The 26,430-nt window shown below is 35.8% G+C and overlaps 1 protein-coding gene across 3 annotated transcripts in view; it reads right to left on the bottom strand.

Annotated features, from left to right (window-relative positions):
* The window catches only part of EMB2773 (PHD finger family protein), a 70,293-nt gene extending 58,311 nt beyond the window's left edge, over positions 1-11,982 (bottom strand). For all 3 annotated transcript variants that reach the window (XR_016431916.1, XM_090006171.1, XM_090006172.1), the window contains exon 1: positions 11,357-11,982. Coding sequence is in view for 2 of the 3 variants with exons in the window: in XM_090006171.1 (XP_089862297.1) it covers positions 11,357-11,601 (245 nt within the window). In the remaining variant the exon portion in view is untranslated. The remainder of the gene's footprint in view (positions 1-11,356) is intronic.
* Between the last annotated feature and the right edge of the window lie 14,448 nt (positions 11,983-26,430).

Here is a 26,430-nt window from a genome sequence, read left to right as displayed (position 1 = left end):
GTGCGGGGGCGGGGATGCGGCACTTTCAAAAAACTTGGGTGCGGGGGTGTGGCAAAAAATATATATATATATATATATATATATATATATATATATAGTCCAAAAGTTGGACATAAATGACCCTAGGTGTGTTGACCGCATCAACGCGAGTGCGGCACCCAATTGGCCGAGTCCCTCTGACATAGATCAGCATGTAACAATCATTTACCATTGGACAATCAAGCAATTCTCTTCTTATTTTCTAGTAGATCTTGACTGATGGGTGACCAAGCTCCAATAAGACCATTTACTTTTATAGCCATACAATCACCCAATGTTGTATGTATTGTACCATATCATATGATACGGTACGATACATATCGTTACTACAAAGAATATTGATACGATAGGCACTTGTATCACGATACGAGTGTGTATCATATTATCGTACGATAGAGTATTGGCGCACTTTAAAAAGGGCAAAATCATTTTTTTGCTTTTTTGGCTTTTAAAGATCTCTTGAGGGCAGACTCCCTCATTTGTGTAGAAGCCATTAGAAAGGTATTCACACACCCTAAGACTCGTGAGAACGATTCCGTGCGCAAGGGAGAGGGGTTTTGCGGTTTGTTCAAGAGTGCATTCCCACATTTTTTTCACTTAAGGAAGTGGGTTAAGGTGAAAAAAAAAACCTATTTTTTGCTTCTTATTGAGGGTTTTTTTTTAAAAGATGACATCAAATGATCCGGCATGGCAATGAGGCACTCGAGTAATGAGTATAAACCAATTGAAAATCGAGTGCAACTATTGTCATAGTGAGAGGAAAAAAACAAGAAAAAGAGATGAGTGAGGCAGAAATGTGGTATACGCAGTCTTAAGAGGACGAAAATGAGCTTCCTACTTCTGAACCTACAGCCCCTAACACATCATCAAAAGTAAGAAGTTATGCAGCGAAAGAGAAAGGTGTGGTTGGTGCTAATAGTAGTGGCGCATGCACAAAAAGAAGATGAGTAAGAGGGAGTTCTTCGAAAGGAGGTAGAGCTAAAGGCTCTATTAAAAGTTTTTTTCTCTTCTAGAACTACCCCTGGGGCACAACCCGACATTCGTACTACTATGATTCCTCAACATTTAGTTGAGGAGGCGAATGTCACAGATGGGAGATGGTTATATGATACTTGCATTTCTTTCAATGCATCAAATTCTTTTTATTTTCAGGCCATGACAGTTGTCATAACCAGTACCAAGCTTGGATATTAAATATCTTCATATCATGCTTTGAGAAAAAAAAATTTAAATACTAATATAAATGAAGTGAAGGCATGTTGCGATGATATGAGACAATCATGGAGAGAAACAGGGTTTAGCATCATGGCAGATGGGTAAACCGACCTTGAAAATTTTCTTTGCCTATTGCCCCAAAGGAACTGTTTTTGAAGTCAGTTGATCTATCTAATATGCCCACAACAACAAATGTATTGCTCAGGGTATTTGATCAGGTTGTGGAAGAGGTTCAACTTCAAAATATTGTTTGATTCATTACTAATAATGCAACAAATTAGATAAAGAATTGGCAGAAGATTATGGGTCATTCTTTTAGATCTCGTGTGTTGCTCATTGCATAGACCACATGCTTGAGGATATCAGTAGAGTGGATGAGATAAAGCACACAGTTGAATGTTGCCAAGAAGTTACTAAATTTATTTATAATCATGCATGGATTTTGAACTTGATGAGAAAGTATAACTAGTGTTATTGAGTTGATTTGTAGTGTAATTACTAGATTTGCTACGAATTTTTTTATAGTGTAAAGTCTAGTAAAGAATAGAACTGCACTAAAAAAAAAAATTTATTGTTAAATAATGTATTATAAGGCTAGCTAATTTTATTTTCCTTTTAGTATTATTTGTACAAGTATGTTTTTCTTTTTCTTTTTCTTTTTTCTTTTTAGGACTTTTTTAGATTGTATTTGACTAGTCAATATTTGACTAAGGTCAAATACAAAAAGTCTTTGGGCTCCCAATGGCTCTATTTAGAGCCGTTGGGAGCCCAACGACTCTCGTTTCTTGCTCCCCTGTTTTATATAAATATGGTGCATTACCCCCTCTTAGAAGAATGTATTTTTTGTGTGGTTTACAATCAATAATAATATTTTTTCTCTTGTTGTTGAATACCCTTTCTTGGGTATTTGTGTATGAACCTTTCTTGGTTAGTGTGAGTGTTTATTTTCGATATTTTGGTTGAAGCTCTTTGACGTATTCATTGTTGGTGATCTAGGAGCTCATCTTCTTACCTGGTATCAGAGCTTGGTGATCAAGCTAAGTTTGTTTTTGGTACATCGGGAAGCATGCCATTCAAAATTTGAGAAAAAGGTGAAGCTCTTTTGCGATTCTTACTCAAGTGTGTGTGAGATCATGATCGTGTAAAAGATTGGAGGAGTGTTTGTACTCATTATCCTCACTCTTTTTTTTCTTTTCTTCTTCTCCATTCTTCTTATTTTCTTTCTTCCTCTCAAACCTTGTAAAATGAATGGCAATGATAATGTCACCATTAAACCCATTAAGCTCAATGATTCTCACTATGTGACATGGGCTTCAATTATAAAGCACCTTATATGGGGAAAAGGGTCATGGGGATTAGTGGATGGGACCGATCAGGAACTCAAACTAATTCTTGCAAAAGTAGGTGAGAAAGATATACCTCTTACGAAGGTTGAGAAAAATAAAAACATTACCACTTACGAAAAAAAGTGAAAGGAATGGAAAATGGAACATGCCAAGATTGTATATTGGCTCATTAGTATTGTCGATATCAAAAAGTATTCAAGTCTCGCAAATTTTGAACATGCAAACAATGCATGGGACTATCTTAAGATAATGCACTCTCTTAAAGATATTGCATATGTGTGCAATTTATCATATAAAATACAAAATATGGTTCAAGAGGACAAGAGCATTAGAGAATATTATAATAACTTGTCCGAATTATGGAAAGAGTTGGCTCTTCTTGAAACAAAATGACATTGTCCGAAAGACATAGAACTCCATCAAAATCAAATAAATATAAAGCATTTTTTTCAATTTATTAATGGATTAAGATCGAAATTTGAATCAGCCAAATTTGTTCTCCTCATCGAAGGAAAGTTCCTTCAATAAAAGACATGATATAAGAATTAAGCATAGAGAAAAAAATGCTTAAAAAGAGAATCTCCAAGTGTGGTGATGACTCGGCCCTAGCCGTATCCAGACCGAAAAACAATGTTAGTACCTACAAACCTCCACACTATGGGAGGACAAATCTTGAGAAACAAAGAAATGAGTTTGAAAAAAGAAAAGCCATCTGTTACTATTGTTGTGAACCGGAACATGTGAAAACATATTGTCCGAAATTGAAGAAGCCTTACGAGAAGAAGGTTGCCTTTGTCGGACATCCACAAGAATCAAGTGAACCATCCATTGGAAGCATGTCCTTAACTTAATTAGTCGAGGCACTTCAACCTCTATTCAAAGAAGCATCTTCATCCACTGGAGAAGTGGTCTCTTGTTTCGGCATCTCCGATCCCGGTAAATCTCTTTGGCTTCTTGACTAAGGTATCTCTTTTTATATGACACCAAATATTGATATGTTATCCAAATATCATAACTCAAGTGGGTCAAATGTTTTTACCGTTGATAAAACATCTCTTGAGATAAAAGAAATAGAAAATTTTGAAAATATTTCTCAAAACTCAAAAAGATTTTGTATTCCACAAATTAGATATATTCTTAAACTTAACCTAAATCTTTTATTTGTTTCTCAATTATCTGACCATGGATGTAATGTTTCATTCTCCTCTCTTGGTTGTCGAGTGCAGGATCGTCAGTCAAGAAAGTTGATTAGGGAAGGCCATAGAGAAGGAGCCTTATACTACATGGATTTTTTTAAAATACCCAAGAATACATTGTGTTGTAATGTTCAGAAAGTGGATTTGGATCTATGGCATAAGAGACTTTGTCATCCTAGTGTATCCAAGATCCAGTTTTTTTTTCAAAGATGGAAAATTTTTGTAATTTTGAAAACTTTACATGTGAAAATTGTATTCTTCGTAAAATGAAGAGATTACCTTTTCAAGAAAGGACCTTTGTTTCTTCTCGACCACTTGAGTTAATACATTCGAATGGATGGGGACCCGCACCTGTTATATCAAAAGATGGCTTTATGTATTATGTAATTTTTGTAAACGATTTTAAAAGACATACTTGGATCTATTTCCTTAAACATAAATATGAAGTTTTCTCACACTTTTAAATATTTCATAATCTAGTCAAAAATCAATTTAAAAATGATATTTTTATCTTTCGCACAGATTCAGGGGGAGAGTTTTTATCAAAAGAATTTAAAGATTATTTAAATTTATACGGTATCACACATCAAAGATCATGTCCCTATACCCCTCAACAAGATGGTTTAGCTGAAAGAAAGCGTAGGCACGTTATTGAGACAACAAGAACCTTATTACAAATCAAGTACCTAAAGTTTTGGGGGTTGAAGCCACTCTAAGGGACAGAATGTCATCCTCTTCCTTAAAAAATATATCTCTTGTTGAAAAACTTTACAAACAAATTCCAGATTATTCTAGGTTAAGGGTTTTTTATGAAAGTGTGTTGTTTTATCTAACAAAAATGACAAACTCTCCCCTCGTGCTATTCTTGTGTTTTTCTAGGATATGCAAATTATCAAAAAAGGCTACAAATGTTTTGATTTTAAAACTAAAAAGTTATATGTGTCAAGAAATGTATTGTTTTTGGAAAAAGAAAGTTTTTTTGAAAGTGAGAACTCTAAGGAAATAAATGAGTATTCTTTTTTTTATTGGAATTAGGTCTTTGAGTATGATATTGATGAAAGCCAAGAAGATAGAAATGACATGATAAGTGCAGAATCATTTCATGATAATCAAGATTGTATTCAATACTCTAGGCAGGATAATTTAGAACAACCATGTGCTCTCAAAAAATATACTAGTAATGAAAAACAGGAAGAAATACAAACAAGGTCATCTAGAGTGTCAAAAGTCCCTGAAAATTTTGTGTCTATGAGTCTTTTTCACCTAAGTATCAAGCTTAGGTTGCATTAATACATTCTTACATGAACCTTCAAACTATGTTGCAGCAAAGGAACATTCTGAATGGGTATAAGCAATGATAGCGGAATTAAACGCCTTAAAAAAGGTGAATACCTGGACTATTCAAGATATTCCACCAGGCAAAAAGCCTATAGGTTGTCGATGAGTGTATAAAGTTAAAACCAAAAGTGATGGAACTCTTGAAAGGTATAAGGTCAAATCAGTTACCGAGTGTTATTCTCAAGAGTATGGAATAGACTATGAAAAGACCTTTGCTCCAGTCGCTAGAATGACCATAGTTAGGGCGTTAATAGCTCTTGCCTCTATAAAGAAATGGCATACATATCAAATAGATGTCAAAAATGTGTTTCTCAATGGTAGCTTCGCCGAAGAAGTGTATATGGAACCACCATCTGGCACTAATATTCCTAAAGAAAAGGCTCTTCGTTTAAATAAAGCTCTGTATGGCCTTAAACAAGCCCCAAAAACTTGGTATGACAAATTTATTCAAGTTGTGCTCGATTTTGGTTTTCAATCTTGTCTCACTGAAACAACTTTGTTTGTTAAGATTTCTGATATAGGTATTATTATCCTTCTCCTCTACGGAGACAACATGATCATCATTGGAAGTGATAAACAGGAAGTTGAAAACATTAAAAGATTTCTCAAAATACACTTTAAAATGAGTGATTTGGATTTTTTTAAATTTTTTCTTGGTATAGAAGTTGTGTTATTTGTTGACTCACTCTAAGTTTGCTCTAGATATTGTTGATGGGTCTGGTATCTCTAACGAGGAAAAGGTCGACACTCTCAAAGTTGTAAATGTCAAAATGAAGATTGATGATGGAGAACCACTTGAAAATCCAACACCTTCCAGACAACTTGTCGGGGCATTGTCTTATCTCTCTATTACAAGACATAACATTGCGCATGTCGTTCACACAGCAAGTCAATTTCAACATGCTCCTACCACTGTTCACATGGGAGTTGTTTTATGTATTATTAGATATATTAAAACCTCTATTTTTTAAGACTTTTCTTGTCTGTTTCTTCCTCCTTAGATTTAATTTCTTATACTGATGAAGATTGGGAAGGAGATCCAAATAACCGACACTCAACTACTGAATTCTGTGTATTTTTAGGTGAATCATTGATTTCTTAGAAATGCAAGAAGCAGCAGAAAGTCAATCTCTCATCAACTGAAGCAAAATACAAGGTCATGGCTACAACCATTATGGAAGTAATTTGGCTAAGAAAGTTGTTGCATGACATGGGTGTTCAGAGTACATAGGCATCACGATTATGCTGCGACAACAAAAGTTTCATTTACATTACCAGCAATCGGACATTCCACGAACGAACCAAGCACATTGAGATGGATTGTCACTATGTACGAGAAGAATTCTTACGCGGCACTATTGATCTTTCATATGTTTCTTCATAATATCAATTGGCAGATTTATTTACCAAACCTCTCGCAGCTCCTAGATTTCACTTTCTCTTGGACAAACTTTCGGTTCTCCAACCGTAAGTTTGAGGAGTGTTAAATAATGTATCATAAGGCTAGCTAATTTTATTTTCCTTTTAGTATTATTTGTATAGGCATTTTTTCTTTTTTCTTTTTTCTTTTTTCTTTTTTCTTTTTTCTTTTTTCTTTTTTCTTTTTTTCTTTTTTCTTTTTTACTTTTTTACTTTTTAGGACTTTTTTGGGTTGTATTTGACTAGTCAATATTTGACTAAAGTCAAATACAAAAAGCCTTTGGGAGCCCAACGACTCTCTCCTTTCTTGCTCCCCTATTGTATATAAATATGGGGCATTGCCCCCTCTTAGAAGAATGTATTTTTTGTGTGGTTCACAATCAATAATATTTTTTTCTCTTGTTGTTGAATACCCTTTTTGGGGTATTTATGTATGAACCTTTCTTGATTCTTGTGAGTGATTATTTTCGATATTTTGGTTGGAGCTCTTTGAAGTATTCATTGTTGATAATCTAGGAGCTCATCTTCTTACATTCATATGATGAGTGGAACGCATATCCCCATGCAAAAAAAAAGTCAATAGAAAATGTAGATATTGTATTCAGAAGTGAATTATGTAATTCATGTGTGAAGTTGTTAACCACTATACCTTTAGTGAAGGTGTTTCAATTAGTTGACAGTGCAGACCAACTATGGGCTATCTTTATGAGGCCATGTATAAAGCAAAAGAGGTCATTAGAGATAATTTGAATGGAAAGAAAAAATTGTACATCCTTATATGGAACACCATTGATCATAAGTGGATTTGGCAACTTGTTGCAGCATATTGTTTAAATTATGCATTTAGATACTCCCCTACATTTAAATCGAACAAGGAAGTCAACAAGGGACTCTGAGATTGCATTAAAAGGTTGAACCCTGATTATGACATTCATGATCAAATTCATAAGGAAATGGAGATTTATGATAATGCATTGTATAATATGAGGAGACCTACAGTAGCGCGAAACTGTGCTACGATGTGTTCCGATAATTTATTTTGTCTATTTCAATTTAAATTTTATATTGTTATTTAGTTATGATGTTTTGTATGATTGTGCTTGTTATTGTCTTATTGATTTGTCATTTTCCTTTTTTCAAACGTGGTGGACCAAGTTTGGAAGTAATGTTCCAAACTTGAGAGTTTTTGTCATTCACATTCTTATTCAAACATGTAGCGCAAGTGGATGCAAGAGAAATTGGAGCATCTTTGAGCAAATACATATAAAATAAAGAAATAAATTGGAGCACAAAAGGCTTAATGACGTCGTCTAAGTTATCTAGAATCGCTACAACTTATATTTGAGGCAAAGCTATATAAATTTATAAAATTTATTTGTTATTTTCATGAGTTTATTTAAAAAAATTTATATCATACAAAACCCAACTAATTATAATTTTTTCATATCATTTTTTTAAGCAAATAGAAAACTTATCATCAAGGAAGCACAAAGAGCAATTTGATCCCATTAGTTTGAAAATTTTTGATGGATTGGATGCATGGATTCAAGAAGAAGAAGACACTGAATAAAGAAGACATTAAGTCGATAAACGTGGAAGGAGCTGAGGACGTAAATAATGAAGAGCCCACGTACAATGGAGATGATACGAATGTCGAAGAAGGAGAAGAATACAATGATGATGATGGTATATTTTAAAAAAACTTGCTTATTGTTTCATGTGTTATTTTTAAAAAAACATGGTTATGATGTCTTTTGAAGCTCATAGATACATAAATGCTTTATGTGTTTTTATGGTTGTATTTTGTGCAATTCATCATTGTTTCATGTGTAATGATTTTTTAAATTTTTTTTATAATTTTTCATGATTTTTTTAGAATTTTTGAAATTTTTATTAAAAATTTACGATATGTATCTTATTTTGGACACGACAGATATGGGTAATGATACAATACTTACAACCTTGCAATCACCTTCCACATAGAAAATAAAAATAAAGAGGGAATTTCATTTGGTTGTCTTCCTTTATGAAATCCCAACCAGGCACTATAGTTTCCTATAGTTAGAAGTGACCTACTCCAAACAACAACATGAAGAAAGCCCAAGGCTAGTCTCCAAAAGGAGACAAAACTATGTGTTAGATGATGGTATTATCTGACTCATCATGACTGACCTCATTGGATTCTGTTATGGTGTTTCACAAAGTAGGACGGTTCTTGACCAGTGCCCACAAAACTTAAGTAATAGAATTGTCATGGACAAAAAAAATTTACGAGTCTGTGTGGCGCTAGATTGCCCAGTTTGACCAGCCTAACGGCCCAAGGCCTCACACAAACTCTTTTACATGTGCCGAATTTATCATTGGCATTGCGCACCACCCCGTGCAAAGCTGCCTAAGCGGAAGTTTGGCCTCATGCATCACCCCATGCTTAGAAGTGCATGCGCATGTATTAAGTCTTTTGTTGGCTAAATGATGTTTCATCCTTGAAATGCCTCCATGAATCTGCCTTTTACAGTAGTTGCATCGGTTCAACAACTGATTTTCTTCATAAACTGGTGTATAATGATCTCATATCGGGCCTCTTGATGCAGATATGCTCCAAATATGTTGAATCAAACCCTCTAGGGTTTGGATTTGAGGGTTAAAGGGCACAAAAATGTGTGAATATAATGGAAATGGGTGGATTTAGGATAAATCATGCCACTATGACTTGGTTTTAAGGGTTAAAAGCCAAAAAATGAGTATTTAGCATGGAAATGAGGGGTTTTAAGGTAAAAGAGGGGGATTAAGATTCAATTTTAAGGGTTAAAAGCGAAAATAGGTGAGATTGGAGGCAAACCACACTTCTTGGGATCAGATCTAACAAAAGCCCCAATTTTTAGGGTGGGTAGAATTAGAAAAAGGGTTTAGGGAGGGAGAACATGAAAAAACGAGGTCAAAATGACCCTTGGGGGCTAAAAAAAGGCCCCCATAAGTGGCCGATCACCAATTTTCCAGCACCAGAAAAGTAAAAAAAAAAAAAGTTGACTCGTACGATATGGGGTGTATTTTATGATACACCCATGTATCGTATGATACATATCATATCAGTACAATAATTGTATTGAATACAATATAGTTCTTAAATCGTATGAAATTTAGAAATTTTTTTAGGGATAATAAAAAATTTTAGTGCATTCCTAAGGAATGTATCGATGTTTGTTACTGTGGTCTCTTATTGTGGATGTTTTTTTTTTCTTAACGATCTTCCTTGGCAAAATACCAAAATAATAATAAATCTATAATTAGAAAAATCAACAAAGAAAAGAATTCCATTAACGAAGAATGTTTAATGGAAGTTTCACAAAAATATAACAATGAATTTCAATGCACCAAAATTTATGATTTTTTTAATATGACATCATTTCCATGTATTCTAAACCAAACATAGATATCTCGTATCACATATCTGTCGTGCACACATGAACAACATATATACACATACACACATGTATATGTGTGGCTGGTCCATTGTTCTTCAAGTTCTTCAAGAATTAGGGTCATGTAATATGACCACATCCACATATCCCAGTTTTACATAACTCCATGTCATACTAAGCATATTAAGTTCATGTCTAATAGAAATATCCACACCAATGTCAATTGACCCCCATTTATTCTCAGTCTGGGCCATTCATAATCTTGATATATTTTGTGCAGTCTGTCATCACTCTGTTTTCAATTATTAAGTTTTCTTCATTTAAAAAAAACACATGTATGATATGCCTAATATGACAAAGGGGGCATAATTGAGAACTGATTTCCCTATTGAAATGACCATGCATTCCGCTTCTGAACATGATGATTAAGGTTTTTAGTCTAATTATTTAAGGATGCAGGAGACTGAATCTGTTGAGCATAGACTAATCTGATGCTTAATGTTTGCATGCCATCTCTTCTGCGGAAGCACGAGAATGTTTCCTCAGCTCCCTATTGCACTGACCACTAGCCTGACAGCATTAAAATAAAATAATCTCTTAAAAGGCTGGTTTTTTCATTCTATTTCTATACACAATTATTTGTTACTACTAATTAAGCTCATTAAAGTAATGGTTATCTTTCTATTTCTACCTGCAATAATTAGCTAAAAAATTGTTAAATCGTTAAATTACTTTTATGCAAAGTAGCTTATATTTCTAAATTTTCCACATTTCCTCAAAAATTGCATATGTTTATTTCTTCATTTTGTAATCGCACTAGCAAGATTTACACCTTCAGATTCAAGTATTATTCTAGCACAAATATTCTACAATCCTGATACAAATATTCTGCACTTTGCTCAATTCATTGCTATACAATAAGAAAAAGAATATAATTCATAATAAATTATGATGATGATGTTTGTCCTAGCAGCAGCAGAAGTAGCAGCACTAGTAGTTGTAAGCAACCGAATACGCTACCATGCATCAACAGCAGCAGTAGCAATAGTAGGTGTAAGCAGTCTAACACGCTTTCATGCATCTGATGTTCAAAATATTCAAAACTAGTAGTAGCAGTTGCAGCAGTAGCAATACTGGCAGAAGAAGAAGAAGAAGTAGTAATAGCAGTAGTAGTAGTAATAGCAGCAGCAGCAATAGTAGTAGTAGTCATCTGATACAATACCATGCATTATACGTTCAAAACATTAAAGTCCAGTGGCAGCAGTAGTAGTATTAAGCAGTATTATATACTATCTCCTGATAAAGGTTCAAAATATTCAACTCCGCCGACAATTCTTCACTGTGAAGAAGAACTAGTAACCACTGGAGGTTCACAAACACTTACAAGTAACTAACGTCCGTGGCTTTGAGCAGAGCAGCGACCTTCGCCGCATGAGCTAGAATCTCAGGCCGGTTGAGATCGCGTGACCCTGCCTCATTGACGAGACGGAGCTCGGGATCATCCGCTCCGCAGAAAACCGGAAGCACGGGCAACGGCAAGCACGGAGCGATCTCCGAATAAGTAGTGTTCGAAAGCCGGTACGCCTGATCATGGCGGAATCCTCTCGGATTCCCGACGACGGGATTCATCGTGGATCAAGCGCGGGAGAACCATCTGAACACGCACATCGGTCAGGTTAACGAAGAAACCGAACTCCTCCGGGCCAAATGAGACGCATAATCAGCGCGTCGGCTCACAGACCAAATGATTGCGATGGCTTTACTTCCGAAGACGAAAATCAAAGCAAGCACACCGTGAATCTGCGGAATTAGGGATTTGAAGCGATTTAACAGGGAATTTTGAGAGTTTGACCAGGCTATGGGAGAAAATCTAGGGCAATGGAAAGCAAAGAATCACGGACCGAACGAGATGTCGAGGAATCAGAAAAGGCGTGGAGAAGAAGAAACACGGAGAAATTAGGGCATCGGAGGGTCGGAGAGAGAGAGAAATTAGGGCTTTGGGAGTGAAGAGGAGGGAGGGGTCGCTTCGGAGTCAAATGATAAAAAAGGGAGGGCGAAATGAGGAAGAGGGAAAGAGAAGGAAAATTGGCGGGGGGAAATTTCCGGAAAATCCGTCTCAGTAAAATATTTTGCGGCTTTTAAAAAAAAAAAAAACTTTTTTTTTCTACTCCGTGTTTCAGTTATTTTGTTAAAAATAGTGGTAAGTTCACCCAGGATCTAGGGTGCAAAGTCAAAGTGGTGTCAACGGGTCGGATCTGGCTCGGATTCAGTGAGTTGGAACCCGGATCTGACTTTGAGCTGCGGCTACCAGGTCCGGATCAGTGTTTGATCAGGTCCACCATAAAGAAAACCATAACCCGTTCTTATAAGGATTACATGAGTCATACCTAATCCATACCCTATAAAATAGTATTTTTATCTCTTTTACATTGAAAATTCATGGATCTTAATCAAAACTTGGCTTGGATCCGGGTTTGGTACGAAATTTTACAAACCATACATGGCTATATACTAATCGGACCTCCTTTTTTATCACCAAACCTTGACCCTTATAGAGTTTCGCACGGGTCGGGTTCAGGTCAAACTGGAACCATTGACACCCCTAAGGAAAACAGGTCAGAAATGGGTTGGATCAGGTTTGACCCATACTGGATCCATTTTCTAAAATTTGGTCTGGATTTGGATAATATATCACAATAGAGGTCGACGTCTGGTTAAACGGTGTGATGCTGTGGTACTGGTTCCACTAAAAGCAACTAAGGTCAATTGGTTCAAGTGAAAACATAAAAAGTTTGGGTTAGACCCTATTCCTACCCGGATCTATATATGTTTGTCTGATTCTGACCCAGACCGACTGTATCCGAATGTTATTTGTTCTTGATCCTACCAAGATTCAGATATAAACTGTTCAAGTCCGACACTATGGGTCGTAGCAGCGTCAGAATTCTGACCTGTTTGCAACCCTATATAGTTAATATTTATAAGTCAAGTCAGCGACTGCTTTGCTGACAGCTGCACAGCGAAAAGGGTTTAAAAGGCCAACACCCTTTTTTTCGGAGCAAGTGGCCTGGAAGGAATTGAGGGCTTGTTTTACAAAATTACGCGGATGTGATCAAGACATCATTGTTTACTTCTTACCCTACTGTTTTGAAGTCGGACAATGCCAAATTGTTCCTTGGTGACGTTAGGAGTGTTAACTGCCCTTATTTGGGTCAGATATCCAACCCAATCTGAACCCATTTAGTTGGATTCGGGTAAAGGAGCATTAGCAATTCGTTTTGAATTTTTACATCCAAACCAAATCCGAATCTGACTGATACGCGAAGCAGAGTGTAAAAGTGCATCTGTAACTATTATATTTCATGGTAATTAGATCGAGAGGCAATATTTTCCTTCTCTAACTGAATTTGAATCTCACCCCAAAATCTAATTAGCCCGCATTCGATTAGTTCTGATTCAATAAAGCTTATATTCAAACAATCCAATCCCAACCGAACCAAATTCGTGGTTGTATTTACTTAAAACTGCATGAGATATTGTTTTTTTTAGTGGCAAACTGGGTTAAGCAAACCCCTACCAGTTACTAGAGCTATTAAACGAGCCGAACGAACTGAACAGGGCATGTTCGGGCTCAGCTCTTTTAGCAGTGGATTGAGCTCGTGACTGGGCTTGTGCTCGTGTTTAGCCGAGCCCAGCTCAAGCTTGGCTTGTCCCTGAATGAGACATTATCATGTTATTTTATTACACGAGCGAGCTGGCTCACGTAAAAACATTACCATGTTTTTTATACATGGAATATATATACTTTTTATATATTATACTTAAAATATGTGTTTTTATATATTATACTTAACAGTTCATATTTTATGTATATGTTTTTCATGTATTCTTCTATTTGTATATATATTTTATGCATTTTTCTTTTTATATATTATACTTGATCCTTGCAACCAAGGGCAGATCGAACAGTCTAAAAAACCATGCAACTGCAAGTCACAAGTCACACAAAAAGAGCCAAATCTAGAATAAACTAGCAGCACAATCACTACTAATACTTGGGGAGTTGACCGGCCCATACTTTACCGCCAAAAATTGTCCTAACTCCTAATATACTCTACAAAAGGCCTCAAATCACTTCCACTATCTTCCAAAATAAAAAAGTGACTCGGACAGGTTTAATTTATAGCCATAAAACAAGAAAATATGACCACAAAATCAAGAATTTTCAAATCTAAACACTCACTCTCAAACCAGGAAAATGGAAAATATGTAGAATTCCAATATTTAACAAAATAGAATGAGGTTTCATTTGCGAATCCTCGAAAATCAATCTTGAAAGTGCAGTAGGATCGAGGCAACAAGCACTACTTTAATCTAGAATAAACTAGCAGCACAATCACTACTAAGCAAAATGCAAATACAAGTTTAAAATATTACAACCCATAAAGTATCAAAGTTTAGTAAAGACAAAAAATAAAGATCAGAAAAGTGAGTTGAGCAAGTCCTTGATTGCAGTAACATCTTTCTGAATCAAAGAAAGTTGTTGAGTCACATCTTCACGAAAAGTGCGTTGATGCAGCTCCAAAGCTTTCAGTCGCTGCAAAACTTCATTATTGTCTTGACTTGTAGAAAATTTATTTCTTTTTGCTTGAGATGAAGGTGTCACAGAAGATGGTGAGGGTTCAGAAATTGATGGTTCAGTAGGATAAGATGGTTCAGTTTGATCAACATTTAAAGGAGACAGATATTTGATTTTCATTCGTTTAAAAATAGTTTGATCAAAGAACTCATTTTGCTCAATATATTTTTCATTAGTTTAGGGAACTTTGGAATGTCTGAAAATACGAGTTAGAAGACATCCATAAGGAAGAAATGTTTTTTGTTTCCACAAATTTGTAAAATACACATTGGCCCAATTTACAGAAATATTTCCAAATAATACATAAAGAGCCGTAGAAAGATCTGTGGAATAATAATCAAAAGAACCAGTTTTAGGTAAAACATTGTGGGCAAGAATTCATCCAGCCATGCGTGCACGAGTTTGAAGATTAGTATTTTTGAAAGGAGGGCAGTGTGGTGCACCTGGAAGAAGAATTTGTTCAAAAATTCTCTCATCATTGAGTTCAACAGTATTGAAAAGAGTGTCTGGAGATGGAATTTTTAGGATTTCTCCAAGTAGTTTAGAATCAAACTCGATTTCAACATCACGAACAAGAGAGGAAAGATCTTCAGTTTCATGATCAAAATGTAAATTCGTATAAAACAAGTGAATCAGAAAAGGATAGTGAAGGGTGTCTGCACAGGCATCAAAAAGATGTGAAATTCCTGGAAATAATTCTCTTATTTTGTAACGAGAAAACAAGTGAAACAGTACATTTCAGCCTGGTAAAATAGGTAATGCAGAAATCGATCCAAAAGTATCATATAGAAGGGGATTTCGGAGTAATCTGAGAGAAAATCCATGTTTTGAAGAAGGTGCAGGAGGAGGAGAACCTAAACCTTTTGCAAATGCAGTCTTCGAACAAGGCATGGTTAAAAAAAAAACGACAGATTCACCTTAAAAATTATTTTCAGAGAATGATGTTGACTTCCAAATGGCGTTCGGCAGGAGGAAGATGTTGTCGTGTGTCGTGCAACAGAAATAGAGGAGGATACAGTGGCTGACGGCGGGTGAGAAGGTTGCCACAAGGGGATTCCGGTAAAGACTGAAAATACACCGTCACGGCAAGAGGATTCCGGCGAGATCTGAAGATGCGCCAGTTATAGCAAGAGGATTCCATCGTTTCCCTGTCACGGCCAGAAAAATCCGACGAGGATAGGTTCGAACGACACTCCGAGGGTTTTTCGGAAGAGAGAGAGGATAGAGAGAGAGAGAGAGGGTTTCGTTTTTTTTAGAACGAAAAGGTACAAAAATGAAGCGATGCCAAAAAAAAATGGGTGTTCAAAAAAATCCAAGGGGTATCGGGTCCCTTTAGTTAAAATTTTTAAAAAAAATTTAAAGCATCAGTCGACTAGAAATTTATTGGTCAACTAATATGGTGCGATTTATTCTAAAAAAAAATTTAAAAGCATCAGTCGACTGAAATTTTATCGGTCGACTAATAATGTGCGATTTTGAGATTTTGTTCAAAAATCAGCATTTTTATAAATCCAAAAATGAGCAAATGCCTAGTTCTCTCTTAATTCTCATAAAATTTTCATTTTTAAGTGGTTTAGTGAAGATATCGGCATGTTGTTCTTTAGTGGAAATAAAATTTAACACATGATCTCTTAAGAAATGATGTCTAACTTCAATATGCTTAGTTCTTGAGTGTTGAACAGGATTTTTTGAAAGATTTATAGCACTAGTGTTATCACAATAAATAGTTGTTGTGGAGTAATTCAAACCAAAATCTTTTAAGGTCCGTTTCATCCATAGTACTTGTGAACACGCTAAACTAACTATTATATATTCTGCTTTAGTTGTTGAGAGTGACACTGAATTTTGCTTTTTACTAAACCAAGAGACTAAGGAATTTCCTAAGAAATGATAAGTTCCACTAGTACTCTTGCGATCAAATTTACTTCCTGCAAAATTTGGATCACTATATGAAACTAAATCAAAGGAAGATGATTTTGGGTAAAACAAACCAAAATCTGAAGTATCTTTCAAATATCGAATAATTTGTTTTACTGCAGTTAAATGAGATTCCTTTGGATTAGCTTGAAATCTTGCACACATACAAACACTAAACATTATATCAGGTCGACTAGCAGTTAAGTATAATAGAGATCCGATCATACCTATGTAGAGCTTAGTATTTACATTTTTACCATTTTCATCTTTATCAAGAGAAGTAGTTGTACTCATAGGATTCCTTCTTGATTTCGATGAGTCCATCCCAAATCTCTTGAGAAATTCTTTTGTATACTTAGCCTGATTGATGAAGATTTCTTCTTCAGTTTGCTTTATTTGAAGTCCAAGGAAGTAGTTTAATTCGCCCATCAAACTCATTTCAAACTCTTTCTGCATAGCTTTAGCAAATCCTTTACAAAGAGAATCATTAGTAGAACCAAATATTATGTCATCAGCATAAATTTGCACAATAAGAATATCTGATTTAAGATTTTTAATAAATAAAGTGGAGTCTACCCGACCAATGGAAAAACCAGATATTTCTAGAAAATTTTGTAGTCTTTCATACCACGCTCTTGGTACTTGTTTAAGTTCGTACAAAGCTCTTTTTAATTTGTAGACTTTTTATGGATATTTTTCATTTTCAAAGCCTGAAGGTTGCTCTACATAAACTTCTTCATTGATGTGTCCATTTAAGAATGCACTCTTAACATCAATTTGATATAACTTAAAGTTCATGTAACTAGCAAAAGCAAGCATCATTCGAATTGACTCTAATCGAGCCATTGGTGCATAGGTTTTATCAAAATCTATGCCTTCTTCTTGATTATAGCCTTGTGTTACTAGTCTTGCTTTGTTTCGAATGACTTCGCCATTTTTATCCAGCTTATTTCAGAAGACCTATCTTGTTCCAATTACTGGATGATCATTTGGTCTATCAACTAGATCCCAAACATCATTCCTAGTAAATTGGTTAAGTTTTTCAGACATGGCCAAAAGCCAAAATTCATCATCACAAGCCTCCTTGATATTCTTTGGTTCTATTTTATATATGAAAGCAACATTTGCAATATATTTTTCTAATTGCCTTCTAGTTTAAACATCACTCTTTATTTCTCCAATAACTTGTTCATGTGGATAATTAGGATCTTCTTTCTAAACTAGTTGAAGAAGAATATTTTCTTGAGAAGTACTCTTTATCAAGGGTTCTTCTTGAAGTATTACTTCTTCTCTTTCGCTTAGAGGTATAATCAGTTCACAATTCTCATCAAATGCAACATGTAAAGATTCTTCAATGCAAGATGTTCTTTTATTAAAGATACGATAAGCTTTACTTCTAGAGGAATATCCAAGAAATATTGATTCATCTGATTTTTAATCAAACTTATCAAGATTATCTTTGGTATTTAACAAGAAACATTTACTATAAAAAATTTTGAAATATGAGATCTTTGGTATACGATCATAATACAATTCAAAACATGTTTTATGTAAAATTGGTCGAATAAGAACACAGTTTAAAACATAACATGCTGTATTTATTGCTTCAGCCCAAAAGTATTTTGGTAAATTTTTATCTTGAAGCATGGTTCTAGCACATTCTTGTAAAGTTCTATTCTTTCTTTCAACAACTTCATTTTGTGGAGCCGCTTTAGGAAAAGCAAAGTTGTGAGATATACCATGTAAATCACAAAACTTTATCAAATATTCATTTTCAAATTCACCACCATAATCACTACAAATTTTAATTATAGATGTAGATTTTTCATTTGTAATTCTTCTACAAAGTTTAGAAAATTCCGAAAAAACATCATTTTTGCTTTTTAGAAAAATCACCCATGTAAATCGAGAATAATCATCTACTATAACAAAAGCATACTTGCTACCATTAAAACTTTGAATTCTAGATGGTCCAAATAGATCTAAATGTAAAAGTTCAAGAGGACGTTTTGTTGAAACTATATCTTTTGCTTTAAAAGAACTCTTGATTTGTTTACCCCTTTGGCAAGCATCACATAAGTGATCTTTCTTATATGGTATTTTAGGTAGGCCTCTAACAAGATCATTCTTGGATAACTTGGAAATAATTTTAAAGTTAACATGTCCAAGTCTCTTGTGCCATAACCATTGAATTTCATTTGAAACAATAAGACATTTTTCATTAAAAGTGGGTAACTCATCTAGATATAGTTCGTACACATTGTTCCTTCTTTTACCTTTAAAAATGATCTTTTTAGATTGGAAATCAGAAACTAAGCATAAATTATTTTCAAAAGAAACATGAAAACCTTTATCATATAATTGACTAATAGATAATAAATTATGCATTAAACCATCTACTAAAAGAACATTTTCTATCAAGGGAAATTTTGGATTACCAATATTACCAATACCTCTTACTTTTCCCTTGTTATTGTCACCAAAGGTGACGGTTCCTCCATCCTTATTTTGGAGGGTGGAAAATAACTCCGGCCTTCCAGTCATATGTTTGGAACAATCGTTGTCCAATATTCATTTGCTCTTTATTTTGTGTACCTACAACAAAATTAGAAGACAAAATATTTGACCCCTTTCTATTTTCGGGTCCATGAGAGTTAGTCTTAGGAACCCATATCCATTTGGATTTTGGTTTCCTTTGATAATAAATATTCTTTCTATAAAAAGATTTAGCATTTCTAGAATAATCATGTCTAGGCTTATACGCATTATAAGTTCCATGATTAGATGCATTTCTATTAGAACTAGAGAATTTAGTTCTATGAACAAATGGTTGAGAATATTGTCTTTGATTTTTCACCACATAGTTTAGTTTATTTTGAGTATCAAAGAAACTATATCCCAATCCGGTTTTATTAACCGAACATCTTTGAGAACCAAGAAGTCTTTCTAGATTCTCTTGACCATTTGTGAATTTGGTCATTATAGAAAGAAGATCATTTGATTTTTCTTTTAGACTAGTTATTTTTTTTTGTAAGAGATTGGTTCTTGTTCCAATTTCTTTTATCTCAAATGCTTGACAAGAGTTTTCCTTCTTGATATCTTATATCTCTTGAAGTAACACTTTGTTTTGAGAGTCAAGAGTTAAATTTTCAGTTTAGCTTTCTACCTTTTCATCGCTGGTCGACTTACCCTTATTAGACACGTCTTGTCCTTTATCCTGAAATTTTTTATGTCCATGTTTCTAATGCCCAAGGGTGTGGAGAAGAAGTTCTCCAGTTTGATGGCGGATTTTCTTTGGTCTGATTGCCACCTTCGGACTAAGAGCCACCTGGTTGGATGGAACTCGTTGGTGTTACCAAGGCGTATGGCTGATCTGAGGATCTTCGCTCCCAGACTAAGGAGTATTGCTCTCGTAGAGAAGCAATGCTGGATGGTGCACCGTCCAGGCTTTCTACCTTTCCATGCTAAGTACGGTTCCCTTGAGTCGATCCGTTATATCTGTCATCCCCGCAGGCTTCATATCTTGCACTTGCATCGCATGTGGCTTAAGGCCATGTCTTTTGTCCTCATCCAAGATGGTGATCTCGGTCTTGACGCAGAATTTTTGCAATGGACAATTGTGCCTAGTGGCGTTTTGTGCATCAAAACTCTAAATCAATCTCTTCTTCCTCTTGGAGCTGACTGGCTTCCTGAGCATCTTTTATAGGCCAACTCTCCACTCTCAGTTCTTAGCCTGATTAATTTTACATGATAGGGTACAGACGGACAACTTCCTTAAGAAGGTGGGTTTTCATTATCCGAGTAGGTGCGTCCTTTACCAAGCGGCGGAAGAATCCACCTACCATTTGTTTTGGGCATGCCCAATCTTTTTTGATCTCTTTAAAAGTGCGTGGAATCAGCCTGAAGTAATCGTGAGACAGAAATCCTTCGTGCTCGATGATGTCGATTTTGTGAAAACAATTTTAGAAATGATATTTTTATGTAAAAACGTGAAAGCCAAACACCAAAAATAAAACTGTCTCATACGAGTGGTGGAGTCCGAGTTGAACTCAGGGAACGGGTAATATTGTGTATTCATCACTCAACTAACTATGCTTTATTGCCAAAATTATAAAAATATGAGAAAATAACTACTTAACTATTACATCAAATTTTACCCTACGCAGAGGGTTTAAAATGGTTTTATTACAACCCAAAAATTAAATGAAAATCAAATTCCTAATTCTAAAAGAAAAGCAATTGTCTTTCGCTTGTATCCTCATGTCGCGTATCGAATGCGCGTGCCAACGTGTCTCGCTCGCTTGCCTCCCGCTCCACGCTTTTCCTGCAAAACACGAAACAACAACACAAAACAAATAGCAATACACTACACAAATGTGAAAGTGCAAAAATGAAAAGTATGTTAAATGCAAATATGAAATTGAAAAATGGAAATGCTAGAAATATGTAGATGACAAGACAAGATGCAAAATGAAATTTCAAAACACGAAATCACGAAATAAGAGGAAAGCACAAAACTAAAATGCAATATCAACGTAAAGAAAAATACGTCAACTATGTGAAATGAAATTGTGCAAAAACAAACCAAGGATTGAAATGTAGGAAATCACAAAATACAAGAGATGAAATGAAGAAAATGAAACTAAAAACAAAACGCAGAAAATGCATAGGAGATCTGCATAAATTAAACATTAATTACACTAATATGAACAACATCAAATGCATACTTTGATAAAAAGAGAAAGACGCAGGAAACATATAGGGAATGAAATAAGGAATTGCAGATAATTGCATGCGATAAAATGCAAGAAATGCAGGATCAAAATGTAATGAACACCTGGATGCAGGTAGAATGCCATGACAGATGATGGAATACAAAGGCAATGTGTGATGCAGCTAAGAAGGGAATGAAGTGCGGTGGAAATGAAATGAAATGCGATTGATGATGTTAAAACACAAACAGAATAAAAATGCAGAGTAGGAGGATGAATGTAGTGTCGTGAAATCCAAATACTAATGAATCTATGAAACAAAAACGATGCACAATCCGATGATGCTGTGATGAATGCTAATGCGCAAAGGAAATTATGAATGATGCCAAAGAAATAGGAAATGCAGAGAAACAAGCAAAAATCAGAAACGAGAATGATAATTGCGCTCAATTGAAATTACAAAAACTAAAAAAAAAAGCTATACTGAATAAAAAAAAAAGGAATAGAGAAATGCAACATTAAAATAAAACACAGACTAGAACAGACTGTAATCTAATTTGTTTTTAGTTTTTTTCTTTTTTTTTTTTTAATTTTTCACTTTTCAATTCGACTAAGATGTGAAACGGAAGAGGAGAGGGAAGAAGTAAACACTTACCGCACAACTTGGAGTGGGTTGAGGAGAGAAGGGGCCTCTCCCTTGCATCAACGACACCTAGTGAGAAGATTCAGGACCTTCGGTGGGAAAGAAAGAAGAAGAAAGGAGGAAGAAGGAAGGAGAAGGAAAGAGGAGGAAGAAGAACCGAAGGGAAGAAGAGAGAGGTTGAGAAGAAGAGGGGTGCGCGTGAGCAAAGAAGGACCCCTCACTTTGCCTTTTATGTGAGATTTTAACCCTGGTTTTTAGGGTAGTTTTGCAATTTTTCACAAGCCCTCTATTTATTCCAAGGAATTTCAAAAAGAGGCTCTTCAAGAGAAATATTTATGCTAATGTGTTAAATCCTAATCTAATTAACAAAAACTAAAGCTATACCAATTTCTAAATTTTCCTCTTTATTTTTCTACTAACATAATTTTCAACGACAAAATTTGAAATAAATTGCAAAATAAACTCACATTTCATGCATTTTTCAAATTTTGTTCTTTTTGCACGTTTTCTCGAAATTAACAATATACTCAGGATTTTAATGCAATTTTCTACTGAATCATGCATAGTTCAATGTGAATTAAACGCTAAATGTATGCATAATCACTCGACCTTTTATGGGGTCCGTCACGAGTTTAGAGTTGCGAGCAGTGAGGGCTGATCAGAAGAACTTGGTTTCTTACTTCTTGGTGGGTTGTGTGGATGACTCCAACAATGCTATCTTTAGTCAAATTTAGGTTGCTTTCACTAAGCACGTCCATTGCAACTTCTGGTGAGAATGAGGGCCTCTCCTCCCATGCTATCCACCCCCTTCAGCAGTTCTCTTCCTCGAGACCCTGTATGTTTTGCATTTGTGCTTTCAACCCTTTGTCGTCTCTCTCTCTCTCGTCGGGGTTCCCTGATCATCGAAGCTACTCGCAAGGCCCTCATTCTCACCAGAAGTTGTTGCTCGCTGAAAGCCCTGCTCGCCGCCGCCTTCCCCAAACCCTCAAACTCTATCTCTTCTCCTCTTCCTCTCTCTCTCGTTGGGGTTCCCTGCTCATCGAAAGCCCACTCACTGGAAGCCCTCTCCCTCTCCTACACCCTTTCTTCTCTCTCAATCAATCTCTTCCTCTCTCTCTCTCTCTCGAACATCAGGTTATAGATTCCATTTTGGAAAGCCAAGAGAACGTTGCGGCTCTTGCGGTGGAGGTAAACTCTCGGTTTTCTCTTCCTTCCTGATGATTTCATGAGATTGCTTCCTGTTTGTGCGTTATGGTCTTTCTTTTTTTGTTGTTCTGATATTATGTGTCACAATGGAGAATAGTAAGAAGCTGTTGTTGATCAATTGTGGCCCTATAGATTAGAAACACAAGCTGGCCACACAGAATCTGCATTATGTAAATGTTCTTCCTTCAATTGTAAGTTTTCACTGCATTTTTCCTTTTACTATTTTTAATTCTAGTTTGCTTTTCCATAAGCAAATTGCAGAACTTTTCTTAGTATTTTGTTTGATGTTTGATTCAAAATAAAATATGTTTGGATTGCTCAAGAGTGAATGGAATATTTTTGGGAGCTGCTTAGTTGTGTGGGAAGTTAAATTGAAAAGCCTGGTGGCGAAATATAGTACCATGCCTAAGTGCCCTGGTCTCCTCTTGATACCTTCTGGTTCTCTTTTGTATTGCTAAAGTATGAACTAGGAAGGGGCGATTCAACCATTTGTATGGAGGTACATGTGGATGCACAAGTTTTGATAGTTTTCATGGTGGGTCTGCCTCTTCTCAATAAAAGTCTTTAATATCATTTGATCGTCCAATACAATTTAGGACATGGTACTTGTGAGGTCTTTCTTCGTTCTTTTTGTAATAAACAGGAGCAGGTCTGATGTCATAAGTGGCATTTTAAGTCCCATTTGGTGTAGACTTGGTTACATAAGTTCGATGGCAAATGGCAATGTCCAACTACAGATTAAACTGGACTTTGTTGGTTAAGATTTACTCGAGCTGTTAACACAGTGTTCTTAATGTCTCTTTATGTTTACTCGACCCTGTTTTGTTTGGGACCAGCTTGAACTACATCAGGCATGGTTTACCAATTCAAATTATTAATCACCTTGGTGTTAGAATCGGTTAAACATCATATATGGATTTTCAGTGTCTTAACTCTTGCATTTCTCATTTGCAGGGTCTAAACGTATACAATATATTACAGCATGGCACCTTGGTAATGTTGTCAACCGTATAGTTACTCGAATGCATACCCCAATCAATCGGTGAAAGTCGGTTGTTTTGAATCAAAGAAACAAGCATTGCCTCGGACTCTGAAATGCTTCATCAAACATGCATGAGGTATAACCCATGAACGAGGACGAAAGGCCTTAAAGTCTGCAGCTCAAGCAAGATTCTGGATGTCCTGTTTCATAGGATGTTAGTTATGATCTTTTTTTTTTCTTATGGGGATTGGGTTATGTGCTTGGTCCTACAGTAAATACTGTCATTCGTATGAAAATGTGGATTAGAATTTTTTTTTGTTTGGTGTAATCGAGCATGTAGACAATTATGGGAAACTGATCGTGTCAGTTTGCTCTTTTTACATTTTTAGCTTTTTGAATTTAAAGCTTTAAATTGTCATTCCTTTTTTATGGCTAGATTGCATTTTGAAATTACATAATTGTGGATGCATTGCCAATTGTGGAGATGCTTCAATTACTGTGTTTGTTTTTGTAAAAGCTGTTTTCTGAATTGCTTTTCAAGATTTCCTTCAAACACATTCAATTAACAGTTTTCTGAATTGCTTTTGTCTTCTGTTATTTTATTCTTTATATTAGACATGGAGTATAGATAATGCAGATTTAGGAAACATCCACCCGATTATAAAGCATGAGAGAGCTTTCAAATTATACAATCATCAGTTTCTCAGCAATCAAAATACCAGCACCGGATTTTGGGCACTGGTTAGAATGACTTGGTCAAATTGGTTTGAGCATTCGTTCACTCGTCGCTTTCCAGACCAAAAATGTGTGCCAAAATTCAGCCCTCCGTCTTCAAAATTAGCTTTTACAGATAAAAAATAACACCAAAGTGACTCTTCATTTACGATATGCCATCTCTCTCTCTCTCTCTCTCTCTCTTTCTCATTTTCATCAGATTGATACTCTAAAACAAAAATAAAACTACTGGTAAAAATGCCATAATTATAATGAGCGCATTGATGCAGATCAATATTTAGTCTCTCATTTGTTACGAAACTGACTCATGAAGGGCAATTCAATCTTTCCCACAAGAAAAACACTTTCCGCTTCTCTAGGATCTTGCAAAGAACCATTGTGTAATAGCTGCACACCGGTAACAGTGAGATCAAATGAGAAAACACGACTCACCAAAAATTTCAAAAGGAAAAGAATAAGAATCACTATTGTTAAGCTTGAGGACTGGAAATGCAATAACATCGCGGATGCTGGCAGAATTTGTGAGAAGCATCACTAACCGGTCAATCCCCAGTCCCTGCATTTCAGTCTCTTCTAAGATCAATAGTGCATGATTGCAATCAATTGAAGTATAATCAAACAATCTCAAGAAAACATACCATCCCAGAAGCTGATGGCATCCAATACTCTAGAGCAGTCAGAAAATCTTCATCCAGGCTGACTTCATATGAATCATCGTTATCTTCTTTTGTTGTCTTGACTTCTGCAGATGTTGAGCTTTTTGCTGCTCGGTTGATATTGTGCTTTTATTTGATGCTCCAAGCGCTCCCTCTGGATCACAAAAGTAAAACTGAGTACTTGAAAAAGGACAAACAAATTTGCCAGAAGGCAATTAGCATTATGATAACAAAACTTTTTTTTCCAACCACAAGGACTCAATAGGCCCAGTTGCACAACAAAGATGGCTTTTATAAGATCGTCCATGTAATTAATACCTGATCTATAGGATTTGTTAACTCTGAGAATGCATTAGCTAGTTCACGACCACATAAAAATAGCTCAAACTGCTCAGTCAAACCTGTACACCTGCAATGGAATGATCCAACCCATTGTCAAAAAAGAGAGGTCCTTCGGGTTCACGATAGAAACTAATCATCGATTAACCTTGAAGTTCATGACAGAAAGAGAGAGGGAGAGGAGAGAGAATCAGGTTTGAGGGGTGGGGGAAGGCACTGACGAGCAGGGCTTTCAGCGAGCAACAACTTCTGGTGAGAATGAGGGCTTTGCGAGCAGGCTTCTACGACCAAGGAATCCCGGAGAAAGAGAGAGACCAGCGAGCTTCGATGACCAGTTAATAGGGTTTGGGGGAAGGCACCGGCTAGCTTCGTCTGCCTCGGGCAACCCCAGGTTCCGACGAGCTTCCCACTGGAGAGAGAGAGGGAGGGTGGGGTTTGGTTGGGAGAGAGTTCAGCAAAATTGATGAAAGAAAGAGGGAGTCACGGTAGGTGAAAGGGGTTTTAAATCACCCTTTTTCTGCAAAGCCCCCCCCCCATCAGGGCCGGTAGGTCCATCTCATGGTCAGGTGTTCCCAAAGAGCACCACTTATAACATGCAGACCTGCATGTATCTCCATGTGTGTCTGCAT

The sequence above is a fragment of the Nuphar pumila genome, chromosome 5, assembly GCF_984573655.1.
Source record: "Nuphar pumila chromosome 5, dmNupPumi1.hap1.1, whole genome shotgun sequence".
Classification (NCBI taxonomy): domain Eukaryota; kingdom Viridiplantae; phylum Streptophyta; class Magnoliopsida; order Nymphaeales; family Nymphaeaceae; genus Nuphar; species Nuphar pumila.
This window is presented reverse-complemented; position numbering and strand designations above follow the sequence as displayed.